At 45.3% G+C, this 15,696-nt stretch overlaps 1 protein-coding gene across 2 annotated transcripts in view; it reads left to right on the top strand.

Moving 5' to 3' along the window:
* Positions 1-13,924, top strand: part of cnppd1 (cyclin Pas1/PHO80 domain containing 1) — a 40,501-nt gene extending 26,577 nt beyond the window's left edge. The window contains exons 6-9 of one of the 2 annotated variants that reach the window (XR_015078221.1): positions 613-674; positions 2,807-2,924; positions 6,284-7,809; positions 7,903-13,924. Coding sequence is in view for 1 of the 2 variants with exons in the window: in XM_085986809.1 (XP_085842935.1) it covers positions 613-674; positions 2,807-2,924; positions 6,284-7,012 (909 nt within the window). In the remaining variant the exon portion in view is untranslated. Of the gene's footprint in view, positions 1-612; positions 675-2,806; positions 2,925-6,283 lie in introns of both variants that reach the window. The other variant, XM_085986809.1, reaches the window with a different exon arrangement.
* Positions 13,925-15,696: the final 1,772 nt, after the last annotated feature.

Genomic DNA, 15,696 nt, shown 5'->3' with positions numbered 1-15,696 from the left:
TTTGGGCTTGGGTGGGATGGCTGTCGGTGTAGGGACCGGGTGCTAGGGTTTGGATGATCAGCCATGATCTCGTTGAATGGCGGAGCAGGCTCGAAGGGCCGAATGGCCTACTCCTGCTCCTTGTTTCTATGTTTTGTAGACAGTCCTGTTAGTCCCGCTCTTTCCCCATATCCCGGCAATTTTTTCTCCTTCAAGTATTTATCCAATTCCCTTTTGAAGGCTACAATTGAATCTGTATCCACCGCCCTATCAGACAGCGCATTCCAAATCCTAACCACTCGTGGCGTAAAAAAGTGTTTCCTCATGTCGCCTCTGGTTCTATTGCCAATCATCTTAAATCTGTGCCTTCTGGTTATCGGCCCTTCAGCCATCGGAAACAGTTTCTCTTTATTTATGTACTCCCCTAGACCACCTTTCCCTCATGACTGTTTGAATGATTGAAAAAAGTCAAACTCAGTGAACTATTTTAAGTTTATTGCATTTGGTGTGCTGTTGATTAGGAGCTTCTGGTTGTCCAGTAGGGTAAGGGTTGAAAAGGGAGTTTATTGCTTCAATGCGTGAAATGTGGCAATTTATACCCAAAAGTTTCTATATTTGTTTTTGACGTTGCAGGATTGGAACTTGTATGTTAATACCCAGGAATTCTTTGAGCTTTTGAGTCGATTGGAGGGAAGGTAGGTGTGCCAGTGCTGGGTGTCGGTGAGAAACACTTGCTACGGTTGCAGATTGAGGTGTTCCAGAGCTGTAATCTACAGTGGTAATATAAGAGAAACATACAGCCAGACATTAAACAAAAACTACTGCGCAGTTGCTACAAGACTTCTGGTTTGCAGAAATACTCGGCTCTTGGGTGTTGTACATCAGTATTGTCCCATAGAAATTGCTGACCACTCCTAGGTGTGGCTATGGTGACACTCTTTTAGCCACATGCCCTAATTGTTAAAAGAAAACACCTCACTTACACTCACACAATACAGGTAAATGTAGTTCATGTGTATATTCACTTAACAAGCATCTACCACCATTCATTAACCGAGGAAGTAAAGCACGCACAACAATCAAAAACACTCTCGCACTCTGCTTTTTGTCTTACCATTTTACCAAGGAACGCACTAAAAGGTTAACGTTCACACGCACGGGCCGTGCGAATGAGTGATGAGATCACAGGCCGAACGACAGTGTCTATTCCTCAATTTTATTTACTGATCTGAAATACGATTCGCCACATCTGGATTTCCAATTAGCCACATGTGGCTAGTGTATTGGACACCAGTGCTGTGTACAGGAAACTTTGGTTTATCCGGAGGTTGTATGTCCGGAAACCTCGATCTAACGGCAGAAATCAGCAGCCGTTTTGTTAGGTTTTTTTTCTTCTAGCATTTTTTTTTTAAAACAGTCAATCTCTGGAAAGCCTCTCTGAAGCTGTTGCTAAGCTACAGAGACGCTTCCAAGGTACGGGCCGACTGTTTACAAGCTGTTGCTAAGCAACAGTGTTTGTTGTCAGATACGGAGATGAAAACCTCCGTATCCTTCAACATTAGCGCTGGTCTGTCTGGAAGTTTTGATCGATCGGCATCACGCCAGTCCCGTCGGTGCCGGATATCGCGAAGTTTCCTGTATTATTACAAAGTATTAACAGCAGAAAAACAGGCCATTCGGTTCATCTGGTCCATGCTGGTGTTTATGCACCACACGAGCCTCCTCCCACCCCACTTCATCTAACCTGATCAACATGTCCTTCTATCCCTTTCTCCCTCACATGCCTATTGAGCTTCCCCTTGAATGCGTCTATGCTATTCACATCAACTACTCCCTGTGGTAGCAAGTTCCACATTCCCACCACTCTCTGGACAAAGAAGAATCCCCCCCCCCCCCCCCCCACCCCAACCCCGAATTCCCCACTGGACCCATGAGTGACTATCTCGTATTCATGGCCCCTAGTCCTGGTCTTGCCCGCAAGTTCATTGTAGAATGGGCTCCACAGCATTTGGAACTGTAAAAGCTCCACCGGCACGCGTAAAAACATTTCACACGTGTATATTCACTTGACAAATCTCTACCACCATTCAGTAACTGAGGAAGTAAAGCACGCACATCAACCATATGGCCGTCTCCCACAGCCAACCTGGCCACCGTGCCATCAGACGCTATCCCTCTTCCAGCCGTCCCAAAGCACTTTACAGTCAATGAAGTACTTTTGAAGTGTAGTCACTGTTGTAATGTAGGAAACGCGGCAGCCAATTTGCACACAGCAAGATCCCACAACAGCGATGTCATAATGACCAGATAATCTGTTTTTTTGGGATGTTGATTGAGGGATAAATATTGGTCAGGACACCGGGGATAACTCCGCTGCTCTTACTCGAAATAGTGTCATGGGATCTTTTACGTTCACCTGAGAGGGCAGGCGGGACCTCGGTTTAAATGTCTCATACAAAAGACAGCACCCCCGACGGTGCAGCACTCCCTCAGTACTGGCACTGGGAGTGGATTTTTGTGCTCAATTCTCTGGAGTGGGGCTTCAACCCACAACCTTCTGACTCAGAGGCGAGGGTGCTACCCACTGAGCCATGGCTGACACATCATTGAGAAGCTGTTTTGTCATTAACTATTGTAATTGCAGTGGTATAATTTGGTGTACATTCTTGCTGCACATCACTTGAGCAGCTCTGACTGCACATTACAGGACGTTAACGAGCTCCTCTGACCCATTCCTTTGGGAAGAAAGTCACGGAAGCTAAACAGCGACACGTCGCATACCCTACCAAGCTTTTCGGGTTTTAATCTTGTGCGTCCATTTTTGCAGGGTTGCTGAGTCGCAGGGACTGAAACGAGGCTGGTTCACATACACAGACTTGTGTGTGTTACTGGAGCAAGCGCTGTGGCAACAAGCGTTTACAGAACTCTACCAGCATGTTGTCAAGGTAGCGTGCAGTCACACCCTTCTTAATAGTTTGATCCTTTATAAAAGGGAAGGAAGCTGCAGAGCAACTAGATATATACTGTATGTTCAGTTTGCATTTAACAGCAGTAGAATGTAGCATAGGTTCCCAATAAGGTTTCTAACAAGGTCTCAGTCATTGCAGCGAGGACAACCCTAGAACAACTGCAGATGTCTGATGAAGCCAAAGGACATGCCATGGCCGTCATTTTTAAATACATTTTTGCTCGTTCCTGGGAAGTGGGTGATGCTGGTATCGCAGCATTTAGTGGAGTCACACCTAGGTCAGACCGGGCAGGGCTGGTATGCTCACATTACCATGGTCCCGCGGCTTTCACGGTCATTTTTCTGGAGCTTACCCAGAAATGATCAGATTTATTCAATACAGTTTCTCATGTTGCCACGGTGGGATTCAAACTCCTGACCTCTGGCGTGCTAGTCCGGCTCCATCACTACCACATCACCAATCGGCATAGGAATTCTCTTCTTTCAACAAAGTCTGGATAGGGACCCCAGATCTGATTCAAATCTCTATCCGTTACCCTTCACTCCGATAACTGAGCACCCACAGGCAGCCACATTAGAGACTATTGCCATCAATTCACCAATCTGGGTAGCGATCTGGTTTTGAAATAGCTGGTTGCCATTCTTGTCCAATATTAAAGGGCAAGGTTTAATCTTAAATAAAAACAATCAGCAGGTCAGGCAGTATCCGTGGAGAGAGAAACAGAGTTAATGCTTCAGGTCGATGACCTTTCAACAGAACTGAAAAAAGTTAAGAGATGCAACGGGTTTTAAGCAAGTGCAGCGGCAGGGAAAGTGGGGGGGTTGGAGAACAAAAGAGAAGATCTGTGATAGGCAAAAGAAATTAAGAGAAAAGGGATGTTGGTGCGAGGCAAGAGGAGATGGTAATGGGACAAGTAAAGAAACAAAAGATGGGTCTTGAAGAGCTGTAAATGGGAATAGCAGAATCATCAACAGCTCCCATCTGGAAAAATGGGAGCAGAGGTTGTGATCTGAAATCTTTGACCTCAGTGTTGAGTCCGGAAGGCTGTAAAGTGCCGAATTGAAAGATGAGATGCTGTTCCTCGAGCTTACGTTGAGCTTCATTGGAACAGTGTAGGAGGCCGAAGACAGAGAGGTCAGAGTGGGAGTGGAGCGGAAAATTAACGAAACAGGGGACCGGAAGCTCGGGGTCACCCTTACGGACTGAACGGAGGTGTTCCGCAAAGCAGTCACCCAATCTGCGTTTGGTCTCCCCAATGCAAGGTTTAATCTGAGCTAATTTTCAGACAATTCCTGGGGCATCCGTATGTTTCCCAGTATTACCAGTGCTAGGTTATCAGCGTTCCTGTGTCCTGCAAAAGAAACTGTATCTTTTAAACAGAATACTCAAAAGGTCCCAGGGTTTTTGACAGAAGCATGAGATAATGTACTTCTCTCCACAACTGGTTGTACTGGATCAGATCTAACTCTTGAGCTAGCATCCAGTATTAAGACTTTGAACTGAGCCATGTTAATTTATGAGCCAGGTTGTGTGCCGTCCTCCAGTAAAGAATCCACTGGAACGAGCTGTCATTCCCAGATGCCTCCCATATTTCCCATCAACCAGTTAGCACTCTCAAAGAGACACTTATAACAACAGCTTGCATTTATATAGCACCTTTTAACGTAGTGAAACATCCCAAGCCGCTTCACAGGAGTGTTATAAAACAAAATTTGACACTGAGCCACGTGAGAAATTAGGGCAGATGGCCAAAAGCTTGGTCAAAGAGGTAGATTTTAAGGAGCGTCTTAAAGGAGGAAAAGAGAGACGGAACGGTTTAGGGAGAGAATTCCAGAGCTTAGGCCCAGGCAGCTGAAAGCACGGTCACCAATGGTTGAGCGATTAAAATCAGGGGTGCTTAAGAGGCCAGAATTAGAGGAGCGCAGATATCTCGGGGGTGGGATGGGTTTGGGGCTGGAGGAGATTACAGAGATAGGGAGGGGGCGAGGCCACGGAGGGATTTGAAAACAAGGATGAGAATTTTAAAATTGCGGCATTGCTGAACCGGGAGCCGATGTAGGTCAGTGAGCACAGGGTGATGGGTGAGCGGGACTTGGTACGAGTTAGGACACGGGCAGCCGAGTTTTGGACGACCTCAAGTTTACGTAGGGTAGAAAGTAGGAGGCCAGCCAAGAGTGCGGTGGAATAGTCAAGTCCAGAGGTTAGGTGCCAACCTCTTGGCACCACCGTCATCAGTCTCTCGATGCATCTTGCCACATCTCCCAGTATAATGACAGGTGCAGCTGGTATCAACCCACTAGCCAATGGACAGAATCGTGGATCGCATGCAACATAAAGAACCAACACCTCATCACTGACCCAACAGCAGAGGCCCCTGGCTTTGACCTCTCTCGAAGACAGTGGACGGCGCTCAACCCAATCCGCACAGGACACGGACGCTGCGTCCACCTGCTCCACAAATAGAAGACGAGGGACGACCCGAAGTGCGACTGGCCATGAGTCCCAGACCATGGAACACATCACGTCAACCTGCCCACTGAGACGTGTTGCGGGAGGCACCTCATTTCTCCACTTGGCATTTCAGGAGGCCATCGAATGGGTAGCCAAACTAGACATCCCATTATAAGCTTTTCCCGTCATACAAAATTAGTAGTATGACTTATGTGGAAAGTTGTAGGAAGAGAAAATGTAACCAATTTCACCCCCCCCCAACATAAAATAAGAATTCGGAGTAGGCCATTTGGTCCCTCGAGCCTGCTCCGCCATTCAATAAGATCATGGCTGATCTTCGACCTCGACTCCGCTTTCTCACCCGATCTCCATATTCCCTGATTTTCCATAAAGTCCGAAAATCTATCTTATCTCAGCCTTGAATATACTCAACAATTCAGCATCCACAGCCCTCGGGCAGAGAATTCCGAGGATTCACAACCCTCGCGTGAGTGAAGAAATTCCTCCTCATCTCAGTCCTAAATGGTCAACCCCTTACCCTGAGACTATGATGCCCCCTAGTAGTTCTAGACTCTCCAGCCAGGGGAAATGGTCTCTCAGCATCTTGTTTCTTGTTCATCACTGACTTTGCTTTGTCTGCTGCCATTGTTTATATTGGTGGGTAAGTGCAGCTTCTAAAGCCAGCTTTGGCACGTTTGACATGCTTGGTTGGTATGTGCTGGCTGTATCGCATTGCTGCATTAGCCAATCCAGTTGATGTTTCAACAGTGATCCCAATCTGTTTCAGCAGTGAATTTAATATGTTGTATAGATTTAACTTAGATTAAAAACTTAGCCGGGTTTGACGGATTCTTAAATCTCTGGTATCTTTTCTCACTTCCTAGGTCGCCTGCATGCTGGGGCTCGTGTACCTAACCAGCGTTGCAGGAATAATCGCCGGTACTGCAGTCGTACGGCAGGCCATGTGCTCCAAGGGCCAGATATATGTGACCGCCCAGTCTGAGGAGTCGGTTTTGAGCCGAGGGGTGATCCTGGACCCGGAGGAATGCGCGCAGGAGGCCAAGTCCTTTCCCTCAACACCGTTCAGCCCGGCGGCCGTTAATCTGGCCAGGTCTCGAGGCCCTCCTTCCGGTCTTCACTGCTGTATCTTGGAAAACGATACCAGCAGGAGAAATTCTGGCATTGCAATGACTGCGCTGTGCCTCTGGGGGTCTGTCCTGACATCCCTCACTTACAGTACTGACCTGAGGAACATCCGAGAGGAGCCCGGAATCCCACCGCCCATTCCCTGCTCAAACTGTTATAAACTGCAGAGCGAGGCCGGGCTGGCTGTCAAATGCGGGACGTCGAACCAAACGTCCGTTAAGATCACCTTCCGTCGTACCCCGTCGGAACTGTACACCTCCTTTAGTTCGCACGGCACACACTCTCCTGTTGGATGCGACAGCTGTACAAAGGACAGAGAGCTAAACGGAAAGCAGCCTCCTTCGGTTCACAGCATCGAGCGACTGATGGACATTCTGTGTCTCCCTGGCTCCCTGAGGATGAGAAGATGCCCTGTGGAAGCAGCAACTGCATTTAACCAGCTCGCGATGCCAGTCTTACCCAGTTAGGGGAATCGAGCTTTCTTCCGGCAGACTTTGGAATTGATAGTTACGGCTATGATGGACTGAACTTTTTTTTATTTTCCTCCCCTGATCCCAGTTATGAACACTGAAGTAATCTTAAATCCAGCAATCAGATCAGCGAGACGGATGTTAAAATCACAACACGCTCTCGGCTCAACCACAAAAGCTGGTGGCCAGAATTGGCAGCTGTACGTAACCTACACCATTCACCAGCACCGTCACGTGTGTGCTTGGTAGTCAGTTGGTCATTGTATCTCCAAGATAAAATTGTACACATGGGGCTACATTCCTCTCTGCGAACATGAGCAATAAATTTGATTTATAAAAAGAAACTTCCATTTTATATAGAGAGCCTTATATCAGATGTCTCAAAGCGCTTCACATGCAACCAATTACTTTGAAGTTTAACGGCTCGTTACACAGGCGAAAATGGCAGTAGTTTTGTGCACAGCAGATCCCGCAAAGAGTGACGAGAAGAAGCATCTATTTTTTGGTGCTGTTGGCTGAGGGAAGAATGTTGGCCCAGGCAACAGAAGAACATCATTTTTGAGCAGTGCCATGGGATTTTTCTTTTTTTAGCGTCCGCCTTAACAAACTGGACCAAGCAGGCAGGAGCTCTGACATCTCACCTGAAGGACAGCATCTCCGGCAATGCAGCACTCCCTCAGTGCTGCACCACAGCATCAGCCTAGAGTACGCACTGAAGCACATTGAGTCGGGCCTCGTGCTGAATCTTTTTCACTTAACAGCAAATGAAGGAAAATATAACCCAGACACTGTCGGCAAGTTGTATTTAGTTGACTGCTTACTTTCGAGCCGCAGAATTTAATACGTGTGGGATTTGTAGCTTCTAAATCTTAATTCTTTTTTATTAGGGCAATTGAAGGGCTTTTGTAACTAGAAGGTTTGATGAAAGTGGCTAAGAATTGGACGCGAGATCCAAAAATTGCACATTTCTGAAACGTTAGCTGTGCATCGGCCTCTGACGTTGGGAAACATGGAAAAAGGAGACACCACTTGTATCTTTGGGGACTTACACAACTGTAAATTTACTCAAATATCACTTCCCATGCTGTATGAATATAGATTATATTGTGCGTTGTATTTGCTATGCAGGTTTACAGTTGGGCCTTGGCGAATACCAGGCGGCTAGGTTGGCGTTCCAATGTGTGTGTTTTTTTTTTAAAGGTGTGTTTTCCTTACATGGGAGGTTTCAGTTTTGTTACCTGTAATACAGCAGGTAGAGAGATTATAAAAGTCTCACAGGCATTACAAGTAAAACAAAAGTTTTTGAAATTTTACTTTGGGGGTGAAAAGAAACAGCACCCAAGAGTGCAGCGAAGGGCTCGGCGCCACTTAAGTGATGAAGTTGATGATTACCAGGCTGCGCTGAAGCACTCGCTGGGCGGATGGGATAAGTAGGTCATATTGGGTCAGTTGCTGAGCGATAAGCACCTGGACAAAAAGGGGCATTGAAGGACTGCAGTAGGTTTTATAATTAGCACTTGGTTTCATTCGGCCATCACTTAGCCAGGACTTGGCTGCAAAGATCACCTTTTAGTTACTCCCAAAAGAATTTAATGCATTAAAGAGTGCTCTGATACTTGTAGAACATGCAGTCAAAATGCAAACACATTCCTCTTCCTCGTCCCTCTCAAATGAGTGATTTGCTGTTTTGTTGCTGACTATTTTCGTAACCCTTGAGTTTGTTGAACATGTCTTTGTTTCTCAGTGTCAGCCGTGGCTCAGTGGGCAGCACCCTCACCTCTGAGCCAGACGGTCGTGGGTTCAAGCCCCACTCCAGAGACCAGAGTACAAAAATCTAGGCTGACACTCCCAGTGCAGTACTGAGGGAGTGCCGCACTGTCGGAGGTGCCGTTTTTTGGATGAGGCTCAGGTGGTCCGAAAAGATCCCATGGCACTATTTCGAAGAAGAGTAGGGAAGTTATCCCCGGTGTCCTGGCCAGTACTTATCCCTCACTGAACTTGTGGGCGTGACAGTAGGATATTCCGAGCAGCTCCTGGTACTATGCATCGCAGCAGCCGGTATATTAAATAGCGCAACAGACAGCAAAATTGGACATCCTACCAGTGAGCTTGGAAATGGTGAGTCATCGCGCTCTAGTAAAGGGAAAATCACGTGCCTTTCTGTTACCTCTTGTAATGGCCGGAGGTTTTCTATCCTGAAAGATAAACTAAATTCAACAAGGAAGTCATTTTTCCAAGTGTTTATTTTCAATGTAAATTTCTATGCACTGATGCTTGCCCCCTGTCCCCCCCACCCCCTCCCCCTTGCTAGTTGCAAGACTGAAAGAATCTGGTAATGCCGGGTCTGAAAGCGCTGCAGAACCAAAATAAATAGCAAATTGCGGTGCTGGAAATCTGAAATAAATACCGGAATTGCACATTGGGTGTCTGAATACAAAGAGGCAAGTCTAGATTTTGGCTTCCAGTGGCCCAGACTAACGACACTGATTGCTGAAGTGCATTCGGTGTACTGTCGCTGTTGGTTCACTTTATGTTCAGTGTTTCGCAAACGATCTCACGGTTTCAGCGCCAGTCCTGCTATTAAAAAAAGAAACCTTCCGGGCAATGTTCCCTCTTTTTATTTCTTTTGGCGCCTCGTGGCCGTCCAAAATACCGCACGTGCACGGTTTTTACATTGAAAAGCCGGCTGTGCGGGATCCCTGGGGCGCTGCGCAGCTTAAAGGGAACCTTGCTTCCAAGCCCCTCCGGTAAATGATGTACCATTTTGATTTTACAAAATGGAAAATAGTGTCAGTCACTACATCTAGGGGGGTGGAGGGGGGGGGTGAGGGGATTGAACTGTGCGGTTTATGGAGCTTTTTTCCCCTCCCTTTCTGTGACATTACAATGTAAGTCTGTTTCAGAAGTTGGTGTTTCTGGGCTGTGTCGCAATTTCCCTTTAATTAGGGTTCACTCGGAGAAACTTCACTGACATGGATGTCGCGAAAGGATTCTATGTCGGTTAATTTTCGAGAGTTTCAGTTTGGGAACTTTCCATTCGTTATATCATCAAAGGTCACAGCTATTTTTCTTCCTCTCTTTCCCCCCCCCCCCCCCCTTTTTCTTCACCCTATCCTTTTTTAGTTTTTACTGCCTTCCTCTCTCGTGTTACTTCTCTCTTTTCCTTTTGTTTTGTTCTTCCTGCAGTTTATTTTCTCTCGTTTATTGTGTCATTTTAATACTCCCTCGTCTATAGAATCATCGAATGATACAGCACAGGAGGAGGCCATTCGGCCCAACGTGCCTGTGCCGGCTCTTTGAAAGAGCTCTCCAATTAGTCCCACTCCCCCCTGCTCTTTCCCCGTAGCCCTGCAATTTTATCCTCTTCAAGTATTTATCCAATTTCCTTTCCTTTTAAGATTTATTATGTAATGATTCGCGTTGAGCTATTGTTGCAAAATCAGTTACATAATGGGGCAAGGTTAATGATGAAAAATAACCCATCCAAACCCCGTGATTTTCCACCGTTACTTTTTAACGCAGAAAATCCTGAAACGTTAACTCTGTTTCTCCCTCTCTCTGCAGATGCTGCCTGACCTGCTGAGCATTTCCAGCATTTGTTGTTCTTATCCCCAATTTCTCTTGCCATCTCTCAAGTGAGGAATCAGTTATTACAATTGCAGGACATTTCATTCCCCGAAAAAATGTATCTCCACAATAAGCTCGGACTTTTTGGACATAAGCTAATTTTAAAAAATGTGGAGATGTGTTTTAGCTTTTAACTTAATTGTTAGGCTGTACTTTTCCATGGGATTTCTTAGTCACCTATAATTTAGATCTACTCACCACACTCCACCTTGGGGCAGTGTCCTTTTACGAAATAACGCTACATTTGGGTAGCTGAGAACTAAGATATAACATTTGAGGGGGCTAGAAGGTGCAGTAAACCTACTGTTCAGCAGCATCTTTTAGTACAGGAAACTTTGTGTTATCCGGAGGCTAAGTGTCCGGCAAGCTCAAGCCACCGGCAAAAATCAGGAGTAGTTTTTAGTTTTTTTTTCTTCTCGTGGCTTTTTTTTCCCCAACAGTCAGGCTCTGGAAAGTCTCTCTGAAGCTGTTGCTAAGCTACAGAGACGCTTCCAAGGTACCGGCCGACTGTTTAGAAGCTGTTGCTAAGCAACAGTGTTTGTTGTCAGATACGGAGATGAAAAGCTCCGTATGCTTCAACATTAACGCTGGTGTGTCCGGCAGTTTTGAGGGAACGGCAACAGCTCGGTCCCATCGGTGCCGGATAGCACCAAGTTTCCTGTAATGGCGGGGGGGAGAGAGGGAGAAATACATTCTTCCAGCCTTTTGTGTTTTACAAATAAGTATTTTGGCCAAAGTATCAATTACACAAATTAAAAACAAAAAATGCTGCAAACACTCAGCAGGTCGGGCAGCATCCGTGGAGAGAGAAACAGGGTTAACATTTCAGGTCGATGATCGTTCTGTTTTTATTTCAGCTTTCAGGCATCTACAAGTATTTTGCTTTTGTACCAGTTACACAGGTAGCTTAACTTGTAAAATATTAAATGCGTTCCTTCTGGACTGACTTTTGCTCTGTGGTTGTGGGACCCCCCAGCGGGAGTGTTGAGGGACCCCCAGCGGGAGCCCTTTTTTAATTTGCAACCAAGTTGGTTAAAGAAGTCCAGAGGAAACTGGAACTGAAAGTACCAATGGTCGGTTTTCATGAGGAAAGTGTCTTTTTTTTCTGTGTGAAATAATGGTTCAATGCAGTTCCAGTCATGCTGTGCAGGGTCTCTGTGCTGTCTACAGCATTTCTAATTTGTTCTGATGACAAGACATGTGAGCTAACTCGTGTGTGAGGATTGAGAGAGAGTGATGGACCAGGAAAAGCCTGAAGCCTCTCAATAGGAAAAAGAGGAAATTGATTTGTTCTTTTAAAGGTCCCTGATTTTTCCCCAAGAAACTTGAGGGATCATTTTCAGCTGACCACCTGATGTTGCAGCTCGGACGCTCATACGAACCACGTGATTTTCCTCTCTGTTGATCTCAACTGGCGCCCAATCCACAACGCCAGTTTGACACTCCACATTGCGATTTTTGCTTTCATTTATGGATGGTTTGCTCCCATGCAATGAAGTTACTTTGGGGGCTGCCTTCTCAAGTTGTTTATACTGTACTTCTAATATCTAGTATGTGTGTTTTGAGGGAAAGCTCTCTGGAAGGAGAAGTGCTCGCATTCTTAAATATTCCTCCACGAATGCTGAAGTGGGGAGGGAGGAAAGAATTGAACGAGCGGATAGAACTAGCGCATTTTCCATGGTGAAAGGTCTTGCGTGCTGGAGACCTGATCTGTTGGGTGGGTGGGTGCCTGGCTGGAAACGATCTGCTCAGGAAACAACATGCAACCGGTCCCTCTTCAGCCAGTCAACTGGGGATTGATATCCTCATCCCACATGCGGATTCCAGAGAGCCAGCACCAACGAAGTGTTCAGTACACAAGACTGCTTCCTTACCAGCAAAACTGAGGAGTCTCTCCTGTTAGGAGAAGGCATTAAATGTTTTTTTTAATAGGGAGGATTCTTTGTAAGGTTTAGGATGACCTCTCTCATTTCACTTTAACGTCGTTTTATTCCTGGTCACCTCCTAAACCCCCCCCGTCTCCCCCATTAATGTAGGTTTATTTGGTTTTACTGAATTAAGGATTTACAAGTTGAGCATCAATCTTGTACGTCACTAGTGTTTAATTTGTACGTTCCTGTGTGTTTTTTTTATTGGATAGTTTTCTTACTGCTTTTTATGCTCAAATTCTGCTGAGTGAGAGGGGGAGAAATGGTATTTTTCTCTCATCTAAGGGACCTATTTTCCCTTCGCAGAGAGGTCAATAACCAGGGGGCAGAGATTTAAAGTAATTGGTCGGAGGTTTAGAGGGGAGTTGAGAACTTTTTTCACCCAGAGGGTGGTGGGGGCCTGGAACTCACTGCCTGAAAGGGTGGTAGAGGCAGAAACCCTCATCGCATTTAAAAAGTACTTGGATATGCACTTGAAGTGCCGTAACCTACAGGGCTACAGACCAAGAGCTGGAAAGTGGGATTAGGCTGGGCAGCTCCTTTTCAGCCCAGCGCGGACACGATGGGCCGAATGGCCTCCTTCTGTGCCGCAAACTTCTATGATGCTATGATTCTATGTGATTATGATCAAAGCTACAGGTTCAAGCCGACCAAATGAGCTAATCTCTGTGTGCATGGGGTTCTGGGATTTTATGAGCAGGAATTAAGAGTCTAAAAGGAAAAACTCATTTTGTGATTTGCACTCGTGTTTTAACATGGAAGCTAGAAACTAGTGATCTTGGTTATAATATCAAAAGGGGCCTATTCCCTACAATTAGGGCCAGTGGTTTCTGGTGACTGAATAAGTCAAATTCCGTTTTTATTGCACGGGATTCCAGGATTTTTGGGCACTGCGTTCCGCACATTTTCCCATGGAAAAACCGCAAACCAGTGGCCTTGGTTCTGATGCTCTGGGGTTTGTCATGCTATATATTCGAAGTAGAAGTGAGAATCTTTGGACCTACCCCTTGTGAAGAGGCAGCGAAAGGCAATAAATACTAATTAAAGGAGCGCGTCCAAACTAGTTTTTATTTTTATTTTTTTAAAAAGACACGTCAGCAGGATTTATTGCCGTGGTAGGAAGATTTATCACAACTTTAGATTTTTCCTCCCGCAGTACACTGTTAATAAGATAAAATCTTATTTGGTTCGTAATGGCAGTGCAACCAGTTTTACTGGGCAAGTACTTCCATTTACGGTAGTGCAACTTCAGTTCCAAAAGATTCACCCATTTATATTAAATATATTTAACATGTAACTCACTTTTTGAAATTCTTACACGCTAGTATTAAAAATAAAAAAGAGTGCAGAATTATCCCTGTGTTTTACTTTATTTAACAGCTAAAGTGTGTAACTACTTCGGTTTCTTTTCAGCCTTATCCTTCCCCCCCCCCCACATCCTTTCCATGTCAGCCAGTGGCTCAGTGGGTAGCGCCCTCACCTCTGAGTCAGAAGGCTGTGGGTTCAAGTCCCAATCCAGAGACTTGAGCTCAAAAATTCAGGCTGACACTCCAGTGCAGTGCCGAGGGAGTGCTGCGTTGTCGGAGGTGCCGTCTTTCGGATGGTCATTATCGCATTGCTGTTTGTGGGAGCTTGCTGTGCACAATTTGGCTGCCACGTTTCTGACATGTTGTGAAAGCCACTATATAAATACAAGTCTTTCTTTTGTACTAACATCTTTTCACAGACAACTCTTTAATTTCCAATTACTAGGATAAATGCTGACTTTTACAAGCCAGCCTAAAATATAGATTAGCTGCTGCTGGTTACAATCCAGGCTTTCTCCCAACACATTTTGTTTGTGCAGACAACAAGATAGTTTCTGCCTGGAGTGAATCGGCTAAGTGTGCTGCAGGATTAACCAATTTTACTTTTCTCAAACAGGAAAGATGTGGAGGTTGCTCACTGTGCATTCATGATAGCTTCAGTAGACAAGTAACATGCTGACAGCCCATAGAGTTCAGGCTAAAGCTACAAATCAAATTAATTGAGATGCAAATGTATACAGAAGTCAGATGAGCGTAAACACGGTATTTAATTTGGGATACTTTAAACTGTTCTGAAGCCAAAAATTCTTCGGTCATACTATCAATAAAGGTAGGCTGACTGTTTTGAATCTCAATGTCATGCCACTAGAGTTAGATGAAGAGAGGGGTGGGAGGAGGCTCGTGTCAAGTATAACGCCAGCATAGACAAGTTGGGCTGAATGGCCTGCTTCTGTGCTGTAGACTCTATGTACACTGCGGACTGTTCAGATTCTGGTCCTCGTATCAATTATTTAAGAAACAACAGACACTTTTAACAATCCTAATGTCTGTGTCCAACACAGTGCCCACACAGAATTATATAGAAATGACAACACAGAAAGAGACTGTTCAGCCCAACTAGCCCATGTTGGTGTTTATCCTCTACGCGAGCAGTAGTCCTAATAACATCTCAACTTTTATGTTGCCATAAATCCTGTGTTCCATTTTTTTATATTTTATGGACTTATCTTGAGGTACTGCTTTTAAAGTCTCATGAACCTGAACCTCCAAATCTCTGCTCTTCCACATCACCCAGCTTCCCCCCATTCAAAGTATAAACTTTTTACCAAAATTTTACCACTTCACATTTATTGACCTTGAATTCCATCTGACACTGTCTTCCCATTCCACCATCTGATCTTCCTTTGGCCCTCAGAATTATTTACTATGTCTCCTATTTTAGTATTGTCTGCAAGTTTCGACACCACTCCTAAATGTGGACACACTTGATGGGCACAGTGAACAGCAGCAGTGCGAAAACAGAACCCCGTGGGACAGGGCTACCTGCCACTAACCACTCTGAGAAGCTGCGCTTAACTACTGTCTGTTTCTTCCCTAATTCCATACCCGTTAATGGTCTTCTAACTTGCCATATGGTAGAGGGGGTACGTGCAGTAGATGTGTACACCTGTGCATGACATCCGCTGCATGTACCCCATCCACCGTATCTGTCAGTCCTTCAAAGAACAACAGTAGAACTGAATTTCAGATCTCGCTGTTGATTTGGACTTCTCATTCATTGAGTATATTCAAGACAGAGATCGATAGATTTTTGAATATT

This window comes from Somniosus microcephalus, chromosome 4 (genome assembly GCF_052327205.1).
Source record: "Somniosus microcephalus isolate GS21.2 chromosome 4, FLI_Smic_1.0, whole genome shotgun sequence".
In the NCBI taxonomy this organism is placed as follows: Eukaryota; Metazoa; Chordata; class Chondrichthyes; order Squaliformes; family Somniosidae; genus Somniosus; species Somniosus microcephalus.
Note: the sequence above shows the minus strand (reverse complement) of the source record. Positions and strands in the feature narration are given on the sequence as shown.